The sequence below is a fragment of the Melanotaenia boesemani genome, chromosome 7 (genome assembly GCF_017639745.1).
Source record: "Melanotaenia boesemani isolate fMelBoe1 chromosome 7, fMelBoe1.pri, whole genome shotgun sequence".
Lineage (NCBI taxonomy): Eukaryota > Metazoa > Chordata > Actinopteri > Atheriniformes > Melanotaeniidae > Melanotaenia > Melanotaenia boesemani.
In genome coordinates, this window is record NC_055688.1 from 19,926,909 (window position 1) to 19,951,823 (window position 24,915).

A 24,915-nucleotide genomic window follows, 5' to 3' on the forward strand; every position below is an offset into this window, starting at 1 on the left:
GTTTTTATTGAAATATAAACTACACAGCCAACTTTACCCTGATGCAATCCATCACATTATGCAACATCCTATAACAGCTTATTATCTCAAAAGGAGAAATTCCATTTTAAGTTAATGTACAACATTAACTTTGCCAAAATACTTTCCAAATTGCCCTGCAACACTACAAGGTGTGTGTGTTTTGATGGAGTACAGAAATCTCAAGGCTCCAAGTTTGAGTCAAAGCTGAACATGGGACCTGGCTGTTGCACAGGAGACTGCATACCAAACAGGTCTGGACACACGTAGTCTGACGTGTCCACCCACAATCAGGCAACCAGTAATGTTACAAGGAACACATCTTCAAATGGAACAGTCACACAGAGATCAGATTATCTTATGTCTCCTCTGTCTTGTCATAAACTTTGTGTCCAGCTCAGCAACAAACAACATTAACATTCAAGTGCTGTGTAAAATAAGTCTGTTTGCATTTTTTGGCACACATGTATGAGAAATTTTTAAAACTTTGCTACAAGGTAATTAGCTGGAAACAAGCTAACAGAGCTAGCCTGGCTCTGCCTTAAGGTAACAAAAGCTGCAGACCAGTAGATAAGTTAGCACCAACGTATTATATAACTACACATTGTTTCTACACATTTTTTTGCACAGATTAAACAAGCTATGATAAGTTCATTTATGAGTTTTAGAGGTTCTAGAACATGTTTTTGTAACTTCTGGGCAGAACCTGACCAAGTGTTGCCCCTCTTTATGTTTAGCTTTGTTATATATTAGCAAACAATCAAGCTAACTGCAGTGAATTAGCTTTGTTAAATAGTTTGCTAACTGTCTTGTTGTAGCTCCTTGTTGGAGGGCGCAGATAAATGCCCTCTTCAAATTTAATTCATTTTCCGTAAATACACCCTCTAACATACTTTTTCAAATATAGAAGCAAACAGAACACAGAAACCTTATTTTCTTTCTTACAGCATGTACTATTGTTTATTTTATTATTAATTAATCATAACTTTTTTGTAAATTGTGAAAATTTGCAGCTTTAGCAGAAATATTTGTAAGATTTGTGTAGCTCATGTTTCAGTTAAATCACTAGCAACAACTATATCAACTTTTCCTGTCTGATCCTTCATAAAGCCTGACAGAAAGGACCACTCACACCGACTGCTTAGCCCCTTTAAGACAGCTTATCTGATTTCACACAGTTAGATACTGGGTCACAGTGTAAGGTGTCACTGGCCAATGTTTCTATCTAATCTTACAGCCAGTAAACATGTGCCCTGCCCAGATCTAAGGGCTGTTCAAGATGCCAGGTACATTCTTGGACTACAACAGAGGGGAGGAGAAAAAAACAAAAAAACAATCAAACTAACTAATTGTTAGGCCACATGAGTTATTAACAAAGTAAATTACAACTCGTGAAGTCGTGACTAAGTGTTGTGGGACAATATGTTTTATGTATGACATTACTTTTAACATTTCAGCTTCCCTTACATTTTTACAGCTATGTCTGATTTGTATGTCACTATGACAAATGTAAAAAAATATGATCACTGATGAACCCCAACATCAGTCTAGTTCACATATTCAGCTGTAATACATATCAAACGGAGGTTTATATGGAGAAGTGTTCTGTGCAGGAAGCAGAAGGACAGCCTGCTCAGGCAGGTAAATATTTGAGGATGGTTTATTAAATACACTTGTTTATGGCAGTCAGGGCATGAGAAAAGTGCTACAGGGGTGCACAAGATGAGGACAATAAACTATCTGGTTAAAGTCAGACGTGCTCAACTGGTTTATAAAACATCAGATTTGTGTTTTACAATATTCGTGATCTGTAATACTTAAACGTGAGAAAAAAAGACAAGCGATGATACATGTGATTATATAAGAAAATCATTTTGGTAAAAATGGCTCTAAAATGGAAAGTTTTTCAGGAAGATAAATGCATCATAGGCACATGTAAACACTGATCTTTCCCTCCAGTGTTATTTTGAATAAAGAGGCCTGAAAAGCAGTCTCTCAAGGGGCTGGGTTTATGTTGTCCTGATGAGAATCACGATGCAAAAACGCAAAGGTAAACAAGGAGTGGCAGTTGCTTAGGAACACGCAGAGGGAGAGGGCTAGTAAACCAGGCTCTGTGGTACATGACAAAGAGAGGCGGTGGGCCTCATTCAACTCAGTAAAGGCAGAGTGTGTTTGTTAAGACATTCTGAGGAAGTAGCATACTGTGATGAGCGCAAACAAGTGGATGGTTTTAAAAACTGTTTGATAAAATGCTGTTACCAGATGTAATAAAATAAATACATAAATTGTGAGACCTTTTCAGTATTTTTATAAACACAAAAACATTGTGATACAGAATGTTTTTGAGGGAAAAAGTTCTAAGATGTTAAGTGATTTTGCCACAACTAGTTAAACATTTCAAGTGGCTATGCTAAGCTTAGAGAACTGGTTGCAAAAAACAAGAGGGGAGTAAAGAAAAGCTGACATCACATTGGTTTGCTTACATGCTATATTGTAATATTGACTGCTTTGAGGTTGTCTATGTACATACTTGGCTTAAGCTGTGGGATCAGTCTCTAAGATCACAGATCAGCTCATGTTTAGTGCTCATAACTAAAACTTAAACATATGTCAATAGCAGGTTAAAAACGTTTTAATTAGTTTAAGACTTATTAATATCAATACAGTGGTTTATAAAATCTATAAAATATTCAATTCAATTGCAAGTTTAAAAACAAATTTCAGTTTACCATATTGCTTCACAATAACAGCTGCAATCACAGATATAAATAAATAAAAATAACAGGTAAATATAACAAACCAGGGTACAAACAGGGTACAAACCATTTAGTCTGTTACGTTTAACTAGACTTTTAAGTCAAGACTTAATATATACTCTCTGCGCTACCACAGAGAAGGCTCTGTAATATAAACTTATCACTGATTTTATTTGGAAGTGTTATTATATTTCTCATAAACTAACTAAGAAATGCGAGTAGGATTTTGTGGGGGATCAGATTTTGGCACAATACCAGTTTGTAAATGAGCAGATCTTGTATTTAATAGTGTGATTCAATTAGTCTTGATAAGATCCATCTTCTTTGTCTTTCTTCTTTTCCTTTTTCCATCTCATCCCCTCTTCACTTGATCTGACTGTTTTCAGCCAGAACAAAATCTAATCAGACAACAATGTCTTAAAGGAGTAATAAACAGAAAGAATTAAAAAATGGCTATGTGAATAACTAGAGGTGTAATTTCATCTGGAGTATAGCATGACGTCAATCCGTCTCTCTGTGTTGATCTCCAGCCCCATGTTTACCAGCCGGTCCGGCCGCACGTTCATGTACATTCATGTGAATCACCCTTGGCCCTCCCTGCCTATCAAAGGCTCGGGCAAGCGAGCAATGGCAGCTTATATTTTCAAAGTGAAATGGCGGAGAGTGGAAAGAAACGTTCACTTGCAGATGACCAGGATACGACATTAGCTCTAAAAAAAATATTTTTATCGGCTAAGATATTATCGTATGAAGAAAAAGACATAACCCGGATTAGCACTGGCCTGGTATTTCCAAAGTGGAGAGCACTGTGAGAGCTAAAGTGCCTACAGTTTGACAGTTGACTTCTTCTGGAGAGTAAGTACATAAACGTTTTAAGTTACTTCAACATGTTCCATAAAATGATGATATGTTTTGCTCAGTGTGTTTGCACTTCGCAAATTTGCTCACAGACAAGGCAAGTTTTGTATGTGTGTATGTGTGTGTGTGTATGCGCATGACACACACTGTTTTGGTCTACAATCAGCGCACAACAGCAAACCTTGCAGTAAAACGATTTATCTTTTTGCCCCTTTAAACAGAGGTAATGGGTGCTGACATCACAAGATGTAACACACCATGACCTACTTCTGCATTCTCTATTAAAAAAATAAGATCTTGCTATTTTTTTCTATAAGGAAGCATCAGTCAATTCTGTGTGTAGCATTGTAGCTACTGTATGTGAACATAGTCATAAAGACTAAAGTTTGAAATCTGTGTTCATGCTAACAATAAAAGTAAGTGTTAGTCACAAAAAGTAAACCATCATACTCGGTAATAATCATTTGAAGCTATATTAAAAACCTGCAAATGGTTTGGTCGGCACTTTGTAACACGCAAAAAAAGTGACAAGATAAGGAGATAACATGTAAATGAAATTAAAGGAAATTAGTTATGAATAGAAGGGATATTTAAGACAATAATTACTAACCAAACAGAAAAATAAAGTTTAATACCAGCCTCATTAACTGAGACTCTTCTCATTGACAGTTTAGCAGATTATTTGAGTTTTTGTGGGTATGGCTGGTTTTCTACATGAGAATCTGCTGTTGGAGCCGCTACAACCAGACATCACTGGAGCTGGGTGTCTGGGACCAAAGCCGCTGAAAACCATGTGCAAAATCAATTTCCCTCTGTGCCTGGGTCTGGATGTCTCTTAGTACCAAATGATACAATATGAGAGGCACAAGCTTACACTTTTTTTCCACTGACTTGTGTCAGTTTTACTTTCACATGCATCTCACACAGAGTGGTTGATTATAGCCTGATATCACCTCATGCAGGGTGGATGCAACAGAGGCATCTCAAACCTGCCTCCTCTACCCACACAAATACTGTGAGCAACTTCTGGGACAGATAAAACTTTTTAATCAACATCCAAATACCACAATTCCAGTGTAATTCACTTTCAAAAAGGTTCAAAGCATTAATAAAATGTAAAAATGCATAGTTCTATGAATTGTGTTCTAGTTAAAGGATAGTGATCGCTTTGCAGCATTATGTAGCTGTCTGAAAGTTTGTGATTTATCATAATTAATAATATACTCTTTTTTTTTTATCTTAATTGTCTGTTCACCTAATTACACCCTGAACTAATATTATGTCCCAACTGAGTCAAGAAATGTATTTCAAGCACTTTGCATCACTTTTTTTATTTTTTGTAATCTCAGCATAAACAGTTGTGAAAGAAGTTCTGAGATCTTTAGCTTAGATAAAATTATTTAGACTGCGTTTTAAAGAAACTATTCTTTTTAACATCACATTAGCACAGAAAGTGACTTTCCACAGAAATATGTAAATAAGGTACAAAATCCAAGTTACAGTTCCTCAAAACTGTACTTGCTACTTTCCAGCATTGCGCATGACACAGCGTTGCCACAAGATACAGCAGCCATGTCAGGAGGAGACTGAATCTCTGACCAGCATGGTGCATTACATAACCAGGAGACTTATCAAAAGGTGTGGCCTTATGTTCCACATATCAGCTTTTATCTTTCTTAGTCTTTGCCTTTAAAAACAATGCAGTTTTCTGTTCTGTAGGTCTTACTGAATAAGTATTTTTTTGCACTTATGTACTTGTCCACTCTTTCTCTGGCCAAATGATAGTAACAAGTATGAGAAAAAGATAAAAATCCATCATCACATGGGAGGAAATAAGTCTGAAGACTCAAGAAAATTACAATCACTGTTGCATCTTGGAGACCATACATAAGAAGTGAAGTCTATCTGGGTAGAAAGTCTCACCAGATGTTATGACGTCACAGCTCTAGTTCCAAATAAATTTCAGAGAAGTGGGCAGCCAGTCCCAGCACGCTCCAACTATGAGAGACCTTTGCAATGGAGCGGTAGTTGCTCAATTGATTTAACTTTATTCATCATAGAAGGATTTTCTGACAAACTGCTGCACATCAGCACAACTGAACAACTGGCTTACAGAATAAATGCAGAATGTGCCTTGCTCACTGGCACAGTAGCTGTTAAAACAGAGGAGAAAGTTACACATTAACTTTTCCACACCCAGATTTTCCCAGCTTGTCGTAAGAGTTCAAACTACCCATCACAAGTTCTCTAACCTTTAAGTCTGCATCCATTGCAAATGAAAATTAAAACTGCTTCAAAGACTAAACAAAAAAGGAGATATGATTAAAACTTTGGCATTATAAAGGAGATTATGTTCTTTCATAAAAACATTTTCAAGCCATGTTTCTAAAATAAAGTTACCGGAATGAAACAAGACACATGTATTACTAGTTTCACTATGAGTCCACTGGTTTTCTGCACCTGCCTCTAAAACTGGGACAGTGCAGAGATAGAAGTGATGATTACCTGACAACAAGGACCACAGCCACCACAGGGTCAGTGGGAAAAAAAAATTAAAAATTAAACATGGGAAAAATGTCATCACGCTGACTTTATATATCTGATCAGCTGTTAAGTCAAGAAATTCAACAAATATTTTCCACTTCATGCCCACTAAACAGGAAAAGTTAAAACTGGTTTAAATCATTATAATCAAAAGACTAAATAACTGACACAACCAATATGCATACTAAGAAGTTAATACCTTTCATACAGATTTCTGATGAACATGTATCTCACTACATTAAAATGGTTGTTAGTCTGTGTAAAGAATAACCAAGTTTAGGCCTGACCATACACAGTTTACTGTTTTTGTTTTCAGGGCATGTACCTGTAACATGAAACTGAGTAAACCCTCCATTTTTACATATCTCGGCATGCTGGAACTGTAGTAATAAACGAAACCGCACCTCCTCCCGCTTTCGTCATACCCTTCCCTCGCAATGCCTCTATGATCTTGCCCAAAGCCTAATGATCTAATTACAGGCTAAGACTTGTTGACTTGTATTGAAGGAAGAGCCAACCTGAAATTGTTGTTCAGTCCCCTCTCATGTGCCTTCCTACTCTTCTCCTTTAAAGGAGACAAACACAATGCTAGAAAACGGCAGCTACAATATGCGTTAATACTCTGAGGCACAGGGCCTCATTTACAAAACAAATCAGGGTGGGCATAGCTGAGAAATTTAGGGCAAATGCAAACTCATACCTGCTCCACAACAGAACCATTGACTCAGTGCATCATGTGCTGATGCTGCAGCTGGTAAGAATTCGGAGACAGAAGAATTATTCCTTTTCAGTCCCTTTACAAGGCAATTTTTAATAAAAGTTCAGTTACTGAAGCCATATGCAGATATATATTTGACATTTCTGAAAGAATCTGTTCTACAGTGCTTTTTGTACACCAAGACTCAACTCATATGGCAGACATTGCATCAACAACATTCGTGTTGAATGTGTTATTTTGCATTTAATTAAATAAAAAAGTCTGTATGCATGAAACTGTTCCGCATTGGCTCAGAGATTACCATAGTAAATATGATAATAAATAAATACAGACCATAGTGCTCTGTGTACTGCCAGTGCAGTGCCAGTTGAAGACAGTTTCAGACTAAAATGAGTCTGAAATCTGCATGCTGCTTAGACTGTAGACACATTTATTGAGTAATACAGCATGCACACGCTGTCTTATGTGGTTCAAAAAGTGCAGAGTGGATTCTGGTGAAACAGGAAGCAAGCGTTTATCTCTGCTGCACTGAGCAACTTTTAGAAATGAATACTAAATGACATTAAGCAGAATAATTATGTTCACAGGGGGCCAAAAATTAAAAAAAAAAAATGTCAGCTTATTTATGCACAAAAGAGGGATTAAATTACTGTAGGTTCAAACATTAATTGAGTAGAAATGACCTCCATTTTGACATCAATATTACAAGATGAACAACATTCTGTACTGGGGAGGATATGATGCATGAAGTACTGCATGGTTAACCTTATGCATAGAGCTGCCGCTGGGTACAGAAACAGCAACAAGATGTTTTTAAAATACAAATGTTATAACTCATCTTCTTTAACAAAAACTGTATCACATCTGGATGAAAAAGATGGATCAAAATCAACACGTGTGCAATTACTTATTAACACACCATGAGAAATACATGTGGGACTGGTTCAGAGGTTTGCAAAACTCTGCTCCCGCCCTAGCTCCAACATACCTTATATGGCAAAAAATTGTAAAAGAAATGCAACAAACATACACATCTGTTAAAATCAATCCTTTTAGTTCTTGAGATGGCAAGTATAAAAACTCATTCATTTATCCTATGAGTTGTGAAACTCAAGAAAATAGCAGGGTGTCTGGAAAATGTGAGTAATACATGCAAGCTAAGCTCCTGCAATAACAGAATAGTCAATGTTGTTAAGTTATTTCCATAATTGAGATTTGATCAAGAAGTAGGCAGGGAAGGAGTGAGATGCGGGAAACCATGCATCAGTTAAACTGGAATAACTTGTTAAAGCACCCTTCAGAAACCTTTCATATGGCAAGTTGTGCTGCTGAAATGCTGTAAACTCAATGGTGCTCATGATGTTAACTTAACTACCTTTATTACCGTCTATTCACACACACTGTTCCTAAATATACTTTAACCCCTGAGTATATACATTTGTATTTAAACGCTGTAGAACATTTATAGAAAACCATTTTAAGACATTCGTTTCACCATCACCACCAAAATTGTTTCAACCATACAACAAGTAAAAGTACAAAGAGAACTTTTCATCACTGACCTCAAAGACACAGGGTTCGGATGACAAGGTCCATTATAGCGATCAAACAAGTTTCGATCTCAGCAACCATTGAAAAAACAGAGAGAGATACACAACAAAGGGTGAAACTGTGAATAATCCAAGACGTATTAAGATGAGTAGAAAGGTGTCTAGAGATGAGGACTTGCCAGACCCACACCTCTTTCTCAGTGACAAAACAAAAGTAGAGAGGAGGGGGGAAAAAAAAGACAATGCAATGGCTGCTGTTTCAAACAGAAAAGGAGAAGTATAGTGAAGCAACTTGTCCTCTCCCTATGAGTCACGCAACACCATCGCCATTGGTAGAGGAAGCCTGAGGCAGAGTGCCTTCACCTGGCCAATCAGCGATGAGTATGCAAATCCTTTCAGGTGAGTTGTGCTCTGGCAGGGATTGGACAAAGCTGCATGGGGGAGGGGAGACTAGAGGCAACCAAGAAGAAGGCCACACCTAGACCAGCCTGAAAGACGAGCGACGGGTTTATCCTGCAAAGGCAAAGGAGTGTTGGAGTTGTAATTCAACAAATGGACAGGCATGCGCTTACTTTAGACTTTGACCATACAATATGTGCCAGACACGGTGATTAAAATCTGTAAGGTAGCTCGAGGGTAAAGTTCACATCTCTTTGTGTCCCATTAAAATGTTAACAGTGAAATGTGAGTCTATTAGTCAGAAAGTCAAGCTGCTTTGGAGGAGTTGATTTCCCTGGTGTATGAAACTGTCATCAAACAGCCTTTTGAAGGTTAAAAAAAAAGAAATAAAGCTGTTAACTTTTTACTTTTAGGTATGAGCAAGTGCTTCATGATAGAGTAGCAGAATTTCTTTCTTCCTCCCCCTCCTCTTCCTCCTCAGGATCACAGAAAGCTCTTGTGAACAATCATCACATGACTTGAGAGTTGATCTCAAGCATCTATTTGCATCTAAAAAGTCACATTAAAAGTGTTCTCAAAATATTGTGTACTGAAAGTGTGACAGATCACAAAGCCAAAAACATTATTCTAACTTTAGCTTGCTGAGTTGACGTTGATATAGCTGAGATATGACAAAAATCGTTATCAGAAATGACACTTGAGCAAACAGGAAGTGGTGGTCTGTGGTGAAGGTTGAGCTCTCTGTATGTTCATAGTGTGTGCACACTAATATGTTTCTCATTGCACGCTATATTTAACAGAGACAGAAGTCAAATGTTTATACAGTTAAACTGAAATAGTTCTAATTTGGCATCACTAGAAAAGGACTCAGAGCTTAATAGTTCTAAAAAATTAACCCATTAAACACATTTTAAACTGGAGTTGGATCTGTTTTTCATGGAACACCCAAAATCAGTGTCTCCGTCTCCACCAAGTGCTCTCATCGTCACATCAATTCTTCCTGGCCTCCTTTTAGTACACTTCAGCTGTGAGTTGAAAGCAGCTGATCGTCTCAGAGTAAATTGCATGCTTTGCTGGAGGGAAAGTTAAACCAAGCAATCTCCACTTATCTGTCTTTGGAAATACTGTCCACAATCCTGAAGCCTTGGAGAAAAATATTCACTTCTGACGAAAAACTCTTAAGGCTATGCTCTGCAGCAAGGCTACAATCCAGGACAACCATGTAAACATAAAAAATACACAGACACAAGTATGCAAAAAAAAACTTGATTCTTATGTTATTTACTTCATAGATTGCCATTAGTACTAAGTGAGGCCTGTTGGAGAGTCCTTAAAAGTTGTGCCACCCAGCTTTTTTGAGTTCCCCATCACATCTTCATGATAAGCCTCGATCTGCAAACAATCCCAGTGATGTGGAAGACATCATACACTCCAGTTTGCCTACCAGCTCCAGCTTGGAGTTGACGACACCATCCTCTACCTGTTGAACCGTGTTTATGCTCACCTGGACAAGCCAGCCAGCTCTGTGAGGGTCATGTTTCTTGACCTCCAGCGTATTGAATAACACCATCACTGTACTGGGTGAGAAGATGACTGGGAACCGTGCAGGTGGAACCGGCATTGCGTCCCGGATAGTTGACTACCTTACTGGCAGACCACAATATGTGTCAGATTGGTCACAGAGAACGGCCCTGCCTCTCATCCTCTTCACCCTCTACACCAATGCCATCTAAAGGAAGGGTCAGAGCGGTTTCTATTTTCTGAGGCAGCTGAGGTTCTTTCCCCATCTGCCAAACGATGCTGTTGTGAGTTAGGAAAGCAGACTGAAGGTGGCAAACACAGACAGACTCAATTAAATGATTAGTAAGGCCAGTCATGGTGTTGGAGTGGAGCTGGACTCTCTGAGGATGGTGTCTGAGAGGAGGATGCTGTCCAAGTTTAAGAACTATACTGGGCAGGCCTTTCCACCCTCTCCACAACATGCTGGACAAGCTCAAGAGCACTTTCAACAATAGACTGATTCCACCTTGCTGCAATTTGGAACGCCACAGGAAATCCTTTCATCCCGTGGTTATTACTCTGAACTCAACCAGTTAGTCTGAGCCAAAACGTCTTAAAATATTTTAAATATTTTAAATATTTATCTATTTGTTAATGTCTTTGTTGTATTATTTATATGTTATATTATATAACTTATTTACATATGTGCATATATATATATATATATATATATATATATATATATATTTATTATGTTTGATTTCATTTATTTTTTATCCAGTTTCAACACATTGTTCTAATTTCACTTGGACTCCTCTGTTTTCTAACTCCTTTTCTCTAAGTGTATGTAATTGTTTTAAGGAGCAGTGCAATGCAGCAACTTCCCTCTGGGATTAATATTTAATTGAGTCCAAGTTGCATACCTTCATTCATTGTTTAAGTTTAAGTAAATATCAGGAATGTGTCGACTTAATTGCAATTTCTGCTATGAGAAAATTAAATTAAAGGTTGAAGATCCATGCATGCTACTCTGCAACAAAACAAGTGCTCAAGTTTCTTACACTTATACTGTTTACTAAGTTCAGCACATTCCCTGACAGAAAGCCTTTAAAAGGCCGCAAACAAATACATGAGAAGGCATGAACTGCATCCCTAGGTGAATATCAAGGAGTACATCTATTTTTTCAGCCCCCACCCAGTATCATCAGAACCAGATAGCCTTCTAGTTTTTGTTTAGAGGAACTACAAAAGAAGAACTGAAGCATGTGTATTAACTGTTCTGCCAAGTTTGTAATAATCAGGACAGAGGCAGGATCTGTGGCTCTTTACCTGCTCGAAAAACAGGATCTATGTTCATGAAAGGTGTAAGATTAAATTCACTATCATTAGGGTTAAGTAAATTAAAGTCAACACTATTAGAAAATAATCCAAAGGCTCCCTAACAAGACATTTAAATAGTGAAGAGAACAAGCCATTGCACTAATATGAACTGTACTGACAATACTTAAAATTGACTGAATATATTTGAATGATTTTCCCCATCTTACCAAATAAACCATTTATTAATAATTTTCCAAGATTTATTTTCTTTGTCCAAGAAATCTTCTCACATTGGGTTAAATATGATGAGAAGATATCACTGTTACAAGCACATCAACAAATTATTTGATAAAGTAACTACAGAAAAATTATTTGAGTGCTGATTGTACTCCAGTTTTCTACAAAACAGATATTGGCAAGAGTATCATACTAAAAATATCCAGTTCAAACATTCAAATGACTTATTTCTGTAAACATTTTACTGGAAGAAAAGAAGCACTTTCCACTTCCTCTATTTATTGAACGTTGAATTTAATTCTTGGGAACATACAGACATTAAACTGTTTGACTCTCCAGACCTAACTGCTCAGCAGCCTAAAAACAGTAATTTGTTTTATTTTATTTCATTTTTATTTTTTATTTTTGCATGTGTGTTTGATTTGGCACAATCATGACAACTTTTGACTAAATCATAAATTACATGAAAAAATGTATTACTGTGTATTTTCCCTCAAAATAGCAGGAGCCTCTGTCGCCTAAGAATTTACTATATTTCCAGTTACCTTCTATAAATGCAAACTCATCCATTTGCACACGCAATCACATCCATACGCTGGGAAAAAAACAATAAAATTAAATATGTTAAAATTGCTTTTGCTTCAAGACAGGTCAGTGGGATAAAATTGAATTCAAAACCCTGTGTGAAGACACAAAAAAGTGTACCACAGGGAGCAATGTGTTCTTGTTTTATTCTTACAGTGGTTGTGTATTAACTAGAGCAGAGAAAAAATGCCTTGATGTGTGATCAGTGTAGAGACATGTGACCATGCAGACTATTTGAGAGGACACACCTTTCCTTTGCAGCCTAAGAATGAAAATGGGGTCACTTGTTGCTCTCATGCACTTTCTGTGAATAACAGAGGCCAACAATAAACAGAAACACACCTCACAAAGCACACGTTTTCTCTGACATGTCTTCAATAAAGGCAGAGCGTAAACATACAATGCAAAGCCTGTCAGTGAGCTTAAATGTGACCCAAGACATCAGGTAACTAATAGCATTTTAATCTAATAACTACTGGATTCCTGTTAAAACACTAACAGTCAGTCTCGGTATGACTAAATATGTAAATAAACCAGAATTTCAGTTAGTTGTTCCAAGTCATGATGTTCTAACATATATCATTAAAGTAAAAGAAATGTCTCAAAAAGCATGTGTTATCTAAACACGTATGCTGATGTAAATGTTTGTGAACAACAAAAATTCAGAATTATGATGGAGAGCTGTGGATAAAAGTTTAAACAATCCTTGACAGTGTGAGATATGGAAGCATTTGGAGGACAGAATTATTTGCGTAGCTTAGAGGTCATCCGATGGCTGCTCAAATCAAGAACAGGCTGTCAGGATGTCAGTTAACAGTACACAAGTGCACCCCACAAGAGACCCAGAATGAGGTAAACAGGAGGGCAAATAGGCATTTTAATTAACCCCAGTGAGATGGCAAAAAATTTATGTATGTATTGCACAGAAAATATTTGTCAGGTGTGGATTATTAAGAAACATTGAAGGTAACCAAGGTCATATAACAGTTATTTAGTATGCCAGCTGGTTGAGGCCAGACTTATTGTTGCAACAATCTAGTTTGTTTAACAAGCTGACAGCTCATGGTGCTATGTACACCTTATCATTCTCGGACAATGAGTATTCTGAGCTGAGCCAGGACCAAAGATGATTCACTGTGCAAGAGACTAGATTTGTAGATCTAACATAGAGTTGAATGTGTTAACAGCTGACACCACATTCAGTATGCAGGAACTCAACCCCACTGCATCAGAATGATTCATTGACACCTCTAAGCAGAAAATGATGATCACAACAGCTCCATGCCACAAAATGTTAGACTATCAGTGGGTTTACTTGACTACACCCACAAACTGTGTACCCATTTACGGATGACTTCCAGTAGATATACTGGATATCAATTGGCTCCATTTCCAACGATTAATTTAATTTCTAGACACAACAAAGCTCACATACTTATTTCTCAACCCTCTTCATTACAATTTTGCATCTAATGTAAAATATTGACAAAAGAAAAAAAAAAGAAAAACACAAGTACAACCACCAAATAAATCCTTTTCCATTACCAGTAAAAAGCATGTTTACCATCAATGATCCAAGGGCCACAACATACTCACAGAACTGGCTTTATATTCAGTAGCCACCTGCAGGACTAAGCTGGGACAACATAAGGGGCTTAGTTTGCACTTTATACTGCTGGCCGTATTGGAGAACTTTCTTACCAGACTCACAGCTTCCATGTGACATGTTATGATTGGCAAATGTGCCTTTACGGAAAGACGAAAAAAACATGCAAAGTCTTGCAGCTCAGAGTGAAGTAGTCCCATTTGAAATTAAGGGTATTATTTTGGTGTTGTGATGCTCTAATACTGAGCTGAACCCAATAAGTAACCCGCCACTACCCCCAAAGTAAGTTGCACATTATCCATATTGAGCTAACCTGACCTATATTCCATACCCTGCATAAATATGGAAAACCTAGATAGTTATTTGCTTATGTACATGGCTTTTATGTATGTCTTTCATATTGGTAACTGTGGAATTAAGTTTAGTTCATGTAATACACTCACTAAATAACCAAAGCTTTGTGTTGGCTCAGATCTATAAATTGCAGTTACTAGTATATCAGCCTGTGTAAGTTCCTACATATATGTATTTTATATTACTGGCAGTATTGGATGTAACATACTTCAACGGCATGCAGTAGTGGACTTGGATAACTTTTTTGGGGAGGGTACTAGTAATGTTGTAGCAGTTTTGCAATTCAAGTAACCAGTTACTAGCTACTTTCTCAAATACAAATTCTTGATATTGTTAAAACTTCACATAGCAGCCATCAGTCCTGTAAATGTCAGGGTGCAAGAGCTTCTCAATCAGCTATTGAAATGGCATGAAAATGTCATGTCATATCATGAAAATTCTCACATTACTTTAAATGTATGGATAAAATTGCTTGATAATAGCAATGCGCTAATTAAACTTTTTTTTAAGTCACTGGCTTTAATACCAAATATGTAGCCAGTATCTTGTTTTATAGATCTAAGTTACTGCACAAAGAGGGTGTTAGTAGGTTTCCCCATGCAAATGAATAAGGAGAAATTAAATAACTACATATATCATAAGGAAAAAAAGGAGTCACCATCTCTAGGTGTACTGGCCCATAAACCTGGGGTCCTGTGGATATTTCAAGTACATCATAGTGTAGTTTTTGTAAATAAGTATTTCATTGATTGGTACCATTAGGTCTGCTGCTGTCCAAGCCACAGAGGCACATGCAGACAACATCTCATTAAATATTAAGAGCAGAAAATAGGCCAACAAAACTATTCACATCATCCAAGTCTCACCTCTGTGGGCTATTTCAGATACAAGCAAATAGATAGATAACCATGTTGTGTCATTTACCATGTAAATTGTCTCCTCTGGAAATAGTTTTAACAAGAATACATTTTTTAAAATGTGTGTTTCATCAACTATGTCAATGCTGTGAGCATGTTTGCTCCAGTTTGTGTCAGTAGAACGTGCATTTTAAACCCTTTCATTGCTGCCTTGTTATTAATAAAATGCCACGAGGTCCTCAGAGTATATTGTGCTGTCACTCACGGCCTTGATTATAATAGTCTGTGCCTGAATGCAGTTAAATAATTCAACAAGTCTGAGGACCACTTGTCATTCTGAAATGAATCCTAAAGAACTCCTAAACCCAAAAGGACAAAAGCTGCTGATCATGAGGACAGAAGTGGATTTTAGCAGAGGCAATGGTCTCCCAAAGCTCAGTGTAAAATTCAGCCAGCAGTGTCTTCACTTGTAAGACTTATGTTTGTTGAATGTTGAATGAGGATAGATCATTTGCCATCTTCAGGCAAAGCTCTCTGTTGAAATCCAAGCAGCACTGGCTTAGCTGACTCATAAGAGGCCTCCATGAACCACTCACTACTACCTCATTAGCTGTAGACATGAAAAATGATAGGCTGGAAAATCATTATGTACCAAAGTTGCAGACAAAGACAGTTTCTATTTTTGTGAGGAACTACTTTGTGTGGTCAAACAACAGTAAGCTAAAACATTACAAACTAAGCCACTCCTTAATGCGATTACATGTACATCAGAGATACAGCACACAACGCTGTGGGCCTACATTGACCTTAGCGAGCACCATAAAGTAATGTGGTTAACTAATCTTATGATGTCAACATGCTGTAACCTGAAGTAGTTCTCTCTACAAATAAAGAACACAGTTTGTGTGTAAAGGCAAAATATTCCATCAATCCACTCTCTATAGCGAACTTATCTTGTTCATAGCCACAGTAGTTGGGGTTTTCCAAGTTTCATGTTATGTGTGGCACTATTTTAAATAATGCAGTCTGGCCTCATAGTAAATTGTGAAATAGTAAATATATAAGTACCATTTTATTTTGTAGATTAACACAAGCTGTTATTGTTTATTTGTTTTGTTTTTTATGGTATTTTTTGTTTGTTTTTGTGAGAACCTTTAGAGTCCTGTATTATAGTAGGGATTTCTTTTATATTTGACTTCATTGCAGACTTCTGGCAGCTTTCTAACATGGGATGAACGTTACGAAGAGTACTATTTTAGACCAACACATGGGGAAGAAAGTAATGGCAAAAAAGAAGTGTAAAAATAATATACATTTACATGTACAGTCCCTTGCACATTTCCTTATACATTCATCTGCTACAGGCCCAGAACTATATACATATAATATTTACTGATGGGTTTAAAACTTAATAATTAAGAACTCTCTCTCTCTCTAGGTCCTATTTGTAAAAGCATATCCTCCTGTGATTTTCACCACAAACTCTTTGTTAGTATCGCAATTAGTAGTTTAGAATTTACTTGGTAAAGTCTCCATGACTTTGCAAAACAAACTTTTCCTTCTTTAATTACATCAAGACAAATCCTTGCAACTCAAGTCAAGTTGTCCTCCTTCACTGAGCTAAAAATAGTTTTGGCTGCCTTCAGATTACATCATGACAATGTACAACTTCATGGAGAAACCAAGGCATGACTATGCATCCAAGTCACATGCTTGTGAGACAGGCAGCATGAGAGTGGAATGAGGTTACAGGTGGAATTTCCCTCCTGCCTCCTTTCTCCCTGACGTCATGTCCACTGGCAGCTGTTTACTACTGCTGCTTTGCAATCTAACATGTCTGACAAGGTGATACTCAGTTGTGAACAGCTAGGAGTAGTTAAGCAGCAAAGTACAGTTAAGGAACTTTGCAAACACTTCCCTTGTAGGTATTTAACAGTAATCAAGCCAAGAGGGTGTAATTTTTTTACATGTTAAAAAAAGGGAAGTTCATGAGTTTTATTTCTCTTTTCACTAGTCAGTTCCTGCATTTCTGCAAGTCATTTGAGGTTTCAGTCATCTCATATGATTGTTTGTTTAGTCAGAGCATATAAACATTGCCATCTTGTGGTTATTTCTAAGGCACCAAATGAGACTAATTTACACCTTGACAGCAAGGCCATTACACACATTTGGTGGCCTCAGAAAATGTCATTATGCTAGTTTTAAACCTGCAAAGTCAGTTTATAAGAGCATTTTTTTAGACATAAAAGTATCAGGTAAAGAATATAATAATCTAATACTTTACTAAACACTGAAAGAGGAAAGTTGGTGGATTTCTTTTCTAAAGATTACAAACTTGCAAAGGAGAAAGCTGTAGTATTCATTAATCTCTTGCAGGGCCTCTCTAAAAGCTTTAGTGAAACTGAAGTGCTGCCTTCTACACGGATAAAAGCCCAGTTCTTTTTGTGAAGCCAAATCAATACCAAAGCCCATTAAGGCAGATTGCTACATCTTGGGCAAGAAGATGCAACTGATGTCTGAGGAGTCCTTTGTTACTAAAGGTAGAACAATGGACGGCACTCTGCTGCTGCCCTTGGTCATCATCATACTCCTCAGCTGCTCAGACAGCAGATGATGACATGACTGTCATAGGATAGGATGAGTGCTGGGAACTGCTCCAGCCTCAATACACACAACCGGCCCATATCAGTCAAAGCCTGGACAATATCAAAGCCATCAGAGCACAGAGGAATGAGGCAAACATGTTCCTAAAACAAGAGCACATGTTTGAAACAAACAAAATGACTCCATACTGGAGTGTATTTTAAAATTCTAGTTCTGGATAATTGTTTTCAGTGGATTCAAGTTTCCAATTATCCACTAGCCTCTGCCAGTGTTCCCACCAAGGAAGGGCTGGATGGGGGCGGGAGTGGAGGGCCAGAGTAGGGTTGGTGGGACCAGCTGGTCGTCTCTCTGGTGGGACTGACTAACTAACATCTTGTAACTCTCCCCTTCCCTCTGCGTCATGGCTGCCTGCTCTGAAGTGAGCAATTCTGACCGACCAATGAGGCACTGTTTGTCTGTCCCATGATACAAGCATCTCAACCAAAAAATGTAAACATCTGGCAAACATTTAGACTCCCCACAGATTTGGGATGATGAAGTGTGTAAAAATAAAAAAAATAAAAATAAAAAACAAAAACAACATACCATAATGTCCAACATTGCAAATCTATATTTGTAAAAAAAAAAAAAAAAAAAAGATCAGCTAACATTACTTTGCTTTTGTCTTCTATGTGAGCGCAGTAGGTTTATGAGTCTCCCACAGCAGTTTTCTACTATTTTAGTCAATATTTCAGCCTAAGGCTGCCTAATGGAATGAGTGGCACACTGTGTGTCAGTGCTGGCTGCTGTAGGTTTTCCATGTTTTTAGGCCAAACTGTATATTTAGCATCATAATGAAAACCACAACGATTCTGAGAGGGCAAAGTCCCCCCAAAAAAGCAAAAATAAAAAAGACAAAGTGATAACTAGCTTAATATTATTGCAGATTCAACTATAACAAAGGGCTAGTTATATTTTTAAAAAGTAACAGAAAATGTAAAAATTTGGACAAAGTTCCCAGCAGCCAGTTTGTCACAGACTCTCAGTGTCTGAACTTTCCAGACACAGAACTGGAGTTTCTGACCTGGTATCAAGAACATATCATAATCAGAAAATGTCTTCCTATTAAAACATAACATTTTTTTTGTTTGTTTGTATGTTTGTTTTTTGTTTGCTTTGTTTTGTTTTTGTTTTTTTGTCCTTTCTTTAATTCTGACTGCAATATTAACTTTACAAATTGCACATTTCCAGCATACTCACACCATCAGTGTAGTCACATGCCAGCTGACTGTCACAAAGGGGAGTCACTGTGTGGAGTAGTGTGGAAAGCAACGCCTTCAGGCCGAGATCCAAGCTAATAATAATATTTTCTGATTTCTGTCATATTTCTTCAGTCTTACAAACTTTTGAGTGTGTAAGGGCATTCAAATGCATCTGGTACAGTAACTATTTGAACATGTAACAAATAGTCATGCCATGAGCAACTAAAAGTGGTATTTCATATGAAATTCGGAAATAATAGAAAGTGTGAGAAAAGATTATCATAAAATAACCTCCACGCTAATGTAAGATGCATACACAGTCACATTTGTTAGTTCCAAAAAGCATAAAACCTACTATGAAACAGGGTATTAAAATTCAGACTAGACTTACCCTGATTGAAGTTGTCGTCAGTGAAGCATATTCACGGGTTTTTATAGAGGCAAGTTATCGGCTGCTCGGAAGAAACGCAGCGTCGTTTTAACACATGATTCTTGGTGTGAGGTGCTAAAGCTACATCATCACAGCACAGCCACTCTTCAGATTACCCTCCCGCTCCTTTCGTGTGCTTCCTAACACAAGGTCGCGGTTTTCTCCGACAGAGGCTGCTGCTGATACATGGGGAATTCCTCGCAGTCACATTTTCCTGGGAAATTGGCCCGGCAGAGAAGTTTGGTAAAAGCCTGATGGTAGTAAACGAGTAGGGCTGAGTTTTACAGTGTATGCGAGAAGCATCGCGAAAAGATAGCGTACTAAAAGTTGAATAGTCTTGTTAAATCCAGTTTCTCAGAGTTCATAGTCATACACTGATAAAACAAAATATATATCAAATTCCTAAGCGGTGATTAACGTGCGTGTTCTAATCCAAAGACAGGCTGAATTTACGCAGTGAGTTAGCTGACTGTTAAATAAACAGGTATCCAGGCTACAATAAATAATTTTTTTATATAAACACTTACTTGCGGGGGTGCATTTATAGACAATTAACTGCTTCAAACGGGATTAACATAATTTTCAGACGAAAAATGTTGGTTGTGCAAGAATTATTCTTCAGTGCCAGGCTCACTCAGTTAAGCCTTGACATGGGCAGATGTAAATGTTAATGTGCATCTTCCGGGAATGTCCAAGCCCTTGAGAGATGAGGGCAGTGAAAAGATAACTTCCCAGCGGGCGGGGTCTCTTTTTTTTTTTTTTTTTTTTTTTTTTTTTCTTTTTGTTTTTGTTGTTGCTTATATTTTAATTTAATCCGCTATTAAAACCGTTGGTTGTTGCGTTGTTTCCAAACAATAGCTGTATGGAGAACCGAGTGTCAAAATTAAAAAAAGCTAGTTCCCATACCGGGAGTCGAACCCGGGCCGCCTGGGTGAAAACCAGGAATCCTAACCGCTAGACCATATGGGAAACACAGCACAAAAGATACACAGAAGGGTTTTCATGGTTGACATCTTGTGCATGTTTTCCTATGCATTTCTTTTTTCTTTTCGTTTAAAGACAGATTAACAATCAAAATAGTTGTTCTTTATCATGGTACTTTACATTTAATTTAATGCAGTCGTACAAACTTGCTACTTAAAAAGTTGGCTGTTCTAGCAAAATGATTTACAAGACCTGGAACCTAGGCACCATCGTGTGGTCTTACGGTGGTACTGTACACTATAAACAGAGACACTGTGTTAAGCAGTCACATGCTTTGACTTTAATTCGACTTATTTAATTAAACTAAGTGAAGAAGATAAATTATAGCAACGGTTGAACTAAGCCGTAACAATATCTGTATCTCGATTCCGCTTACCGAACAAACGGAATATAGATGCAAACATATGACGTAATTTCAGTAGAATTATTCAAGTGTAGACACGGGGTCCTCATTACAATATAAAACGTTAAATCTATATTTGCTAGAAGTTTAAGCTCGTTTAAAAAGTTTAATAATAACACTTTACAACTTTACTTTTAGCCGTAATACACGTTCAATATTATGCAACTAATACGGTTTACAAATTTTGTGCATCTCCACAAACTGTGCCCTCTCCCTGGTTTAATTGGTAGCGCCCGTAGATTCAGACAGACAGGCAAATATTTGTCAAACTAGTAGCTATCGTTAGCTAGTAAGCTGGGAGTAGAGAAATCATAACATTTAAAATTTATTTATTTTATTTTGACACGCTTGTGTGTTCGCCAAGAGTTTAATTTTTCGAGTTAACAGGATGTCAACTCCAGCTAGGCGACGTTTAATGAGAGACTTTAAACGGTAAGCGACACGAAAACAACAGAGAAGTAGCTTCGCTAACGTTAGCATCTGGACGCTAGTTTGTTAGCTGTAGCCTAAATGGAAGTCCAAACTACAAACGCACCTTAAAATAATGCTCTATATAGTTATATAATATTACGTATAATTTAGTGTTCGTTTTATTGAGTATAAATGTCTCGTATTTTCACTAGCAGTAAGATAATGGTGAATAATCGGCATGTAACGTTGAAAGTACTAGTAGATAGCTGACACCGGCATTAGCACAGCAATCGGAAGTTGTAACGTTTAGGTTGTGTAATTTTAGATCACTGCTTAGTTTGGTGTTCTACGAACGTTACTTATATATATATATATATATATATATATATATATATATATATATATATATATATATAAATATATAAACTTACTCGAGCCTCTACTTAAACTATTTGTCTGTATGCGCGTGATTTTTTGAGGCGTGTATATAAGAGGTAAAAGGGATTGCAGTACATGTCTGGACGAAATGTTTAGTTTGATTGTCTTAATACTCAGCAATGTAGGAAGAACGAGAAGAGGGCTACTATCCTCCGGCGTTGATAGGTCATCACCTCAGACTAAGGATCAGCAACCATCTGCCATGTAGTTACTGAACACTTCAAAACCCTGTGTTTAGTCATCCGCTGCCCATGGGTTCTCTATACATGTTCTACTTTTAAAGTACAGATGGTCATCGAGTTTAATCCTGTATGGTCCATGGTTAACATCTATCTCTTTGGTTTAATTTCACAACTCAAATAATTATTAAAGTTAAACGAATCATCCATTTGTTATGTGGTTACAATGGCCCAATTGATAAAGAAACTGTGCAATTGAATTCGCGTATGAACTTTTCTGTTTTGTTTCTTAACATTTTACAGTAGTAATACAAGGTTACAAAAATGATCATTTTTAATTGGTGATGGCATTATTTAAGTCATGTTTGCATAGTGTAGCTATGCTGCTTTACTGTAGGCTATGTCTTGGTGAACAGTTTCCTTCTGAAAATTGGACAGATTCATCCTGGAACTGGCCAGTTTGAGGGTTATATGTACTACTTGTGGCCTGTATTCCTTTTTCATATTCAGAAAAATTTGTCTAACGTGTACATTACAACTTAGTTCTGTTATTTTTATTATATACCCTATAAACTACCTCAGGCCCATTATGGAAAAAGTTGGTGTATTATGTAATAATGTGTTTTTACAGGCTGCAAGAAGATCCTCCAGCAGGAGTTAGTGGAGCCCCATCGGAAAACAATATCATGGTATGGAACGCTGTCATTTTTGGGTAAGTTCATGTTTTTTTGTTTTGTTTTTTAAATAATCAGACAGGTTTTAGTCATTAGTAATGTTTGAACAAAGAGTAATTATATTTTAACATGTAGTTTAGTGGGTGTTTTTTTGTTTTGTTTTTTGTGAGTTTTCCTTTTTTAAAAAAAGAATCTTGCAAGGTGATTTACATCCTTTTTGTTCATTTTCTTAAAGACCAGAGGGAACACCTTTTGAAGATGGTAAGTCTAAAGTTTTTTATATACAAAAATTTTTTTCCAACCACTGTACTTAAAATAATTAGAAATGAATTAGATAATTTCTCAGTTTTATCTCAACTGTGTAATGGCTGTGGGTAGATTGCACATGGTGTCTTGAAGGTGTACCAACTTACAGTATTATTGCACTTAATTTTTTGAGGTTGTCTTTTTAGGTACAGCATAGAAAAGTTCTTTGGAACATGTCACCTGTTATCGCTTTAGGTTCTGATTAATGTAAAGTCTGTTTCGAATCAGAAAGCAGATAAAAAAGATATTTAATGTTTTATTGTTAGTTTATTTTAATCAATTAGATTTAATTTCTACATTTGTTTATACTATGCCGCTTCCTACTAATTTCAGGAACCTTCAAACTTACCATTGAATTCACAGAGGAATATCCAAATAAACCTCCCACAGTGCGATTTGTCTCCAAAATGTTTCATCCAAATGGTTTGTATATTATTTCAGAATTTTTTATTCATTTGCTTCCAGTAAAACTGACCAAATGACTAAAGCTTTGTGTGTTATAAATGCTCTTTTGCAGTGTATGCAGATGGCAGCATATGCTTAGATATACTTCAGAATCGTTGGAGTCCAACCTATGATGTCTCTTCAATTTTAACTTCAATACAGGTAATTTAATACTCCTTTATTTTAAAAAATAATAATTCAATGCATTTTTTTACCAGTGTGAACAATTTGCAATAACATACTTTGTAAACACATTGTCATTGCTTGTTTTGCACACATGTAATGACTAACTAGCCTTAAGTGACTGTGCTGCTATAAAACTTTACTGGAAACCTAACCTGCTCATGCTCTGTGTATATTTAAAGTCTTTACTGGATGAGCCAAACCCAAACAGTCCAGCCAACAGCCAAGCAGCCCAGCTCTACCAGGAAAACAAACGGGAGTATGAGAAGAGGGTTTCTGCTATTGTTGAACAGAGTTGGCGTGACTGTTGACCTTTGTTGTCTTTGGAGCATGAAGTGTTCAGCCCAGAATCAAGAAACCACAGATCAAGAAAACAAATCTCACAGATATGACACACCGTAAAAACCTTCAGTATATTTGTCCCCGAACTGTTGCAAAATTTGTATCCTGTTGTGTTGTGGCATTCTCTTCTGCCGAATGCTGTTGTTGGGCAATAGTGAATGTTTGTTCAGAGTTAATGTACCTTGTTATACTTGGGTTACTTGCTATGTGCCACAACAGTTGTCTCCTCTCCCCCCCTTTTTTGTGTGTGTGTTTTTTAAGAATTTGTTACAGCCAGTCTCTCAACTTGTCACTTATCCACCTAATAATACATACAGGAAGTAAACTGGTTGTATATAGTGACAGTTAAGTAGATGTGCTTGCTGTGGTTTGTTGTGTAGATACTCCGTTTGTATTTAATCTCTCCTCCAGACCCCCCCCCCCCTTTTTTTTATTTTTATTTTTTGTGTGTGTGTGTGTTTTGTTTCAAGTCCCCCCCTCTCTTTGCATGTTGAAAGCCTTTTGGAGGGATAGAAAATTAACCTGGCATGGGCATCCATCTCTCCAACAACTCAACAAATGCCTTTTGGGGGTCTTTTTTCAGCTTCGTTTTACAGGCATGCCTTTTAAATTTAAAATCTTCTAAATATTGGTAAACATGACCTGCTTCGATACAGGGAAAAGACATAGTGTACCCTTACTGGGCACTTAATTTAACTTTACACAGTCCCGTAATTCTAACATCTAACCCATTTAGACATCAGATGGATCTACCCATTGCCATACTTACAGGACACCTTAAGTCCTTATGGGTTAGGCTATAAAATATTTCAATAAAATTTTGCAATCTGACAAGTCAGCCATCATAAAAATCTGATAACACTGTTTAAACAGGATGGTGTCTGTTTTCTTAAGACTTTGCACTGGTAACCCATATAACAAACTGTACATTCTCTTGTAAATAAAATAAATATACATCAGTCCTTAGTTGTTTC

General features: G+C 37.0%; 2 protein-coding genes and 1 non-coding gene across 4 annotated transcripts in view; 1 reads left to right on the forward strand and 2 right to left on the reverse strand.

Moving 5' to 3' along the window:
• elf1 (E74-like ETS transcription factor 1) overlaps window positions 1-20,274 on the reverse strand; it is a 39,546-nt gene extending 19,272 nt beyond the window's left edge. Inside the window, exons 1-2 of one of the 2 annotated variants that reach the window (XM_041990237.1) lie at window positions 20,105-20,274; window positions 19,539-19,828 (exon numbers count right to left, since the gene is read on the reverse strand). The gene's annotated coding sequence lies outside the window, so the exon portion shown is untranslated. Of the gene's footprint in view, window positions 1-8,456; window positions 8,921-19,538; window positions 19,829-20,104 lie in introns of those variants that run through there. The other variant, XM_041990236.1, reaches the window with a different exon arrangement.
• A 200-nt stretch (window positions 20,275-20,474) lies between these two features.
• On the reverse strand, window positions 20,475-20,546 carry trnae-uuc. The gene has a single exon. It is a non-coding gene; the product is annotated as a tRNA-Glu (tRNA).
• A 663-nt stretch (window positions 20,547-21,209) lies between these two features.
• LOC121643359 (ubiquitin-conjugating enzyme E2 A) lies at window positions 21,210-24,900 on the forward strand. Its single transcript, XM_041990730.1, has 6 exons — window positions 21,210-21,396; window positions 22,624-22,704; window positions 22,902-22,927; window positions 23,306-23,395; window positions 23,490-23,578; window positions 23,782-24,900. The coding sequence occupies exons 1-6, from the start codon at window positions 21,353-21,355 to the stop codon at window positions 23,908-23,910; spliced, it is 459 nt and encodes a 152-aa protein (XP_041846664.1). The 5' UTR covers window positions 21,210-21,352; the 3' UTR covers window positions 23,911-24,900.
• Window positions 24,901-24,915: the final 15 nt, after the last annotated feature.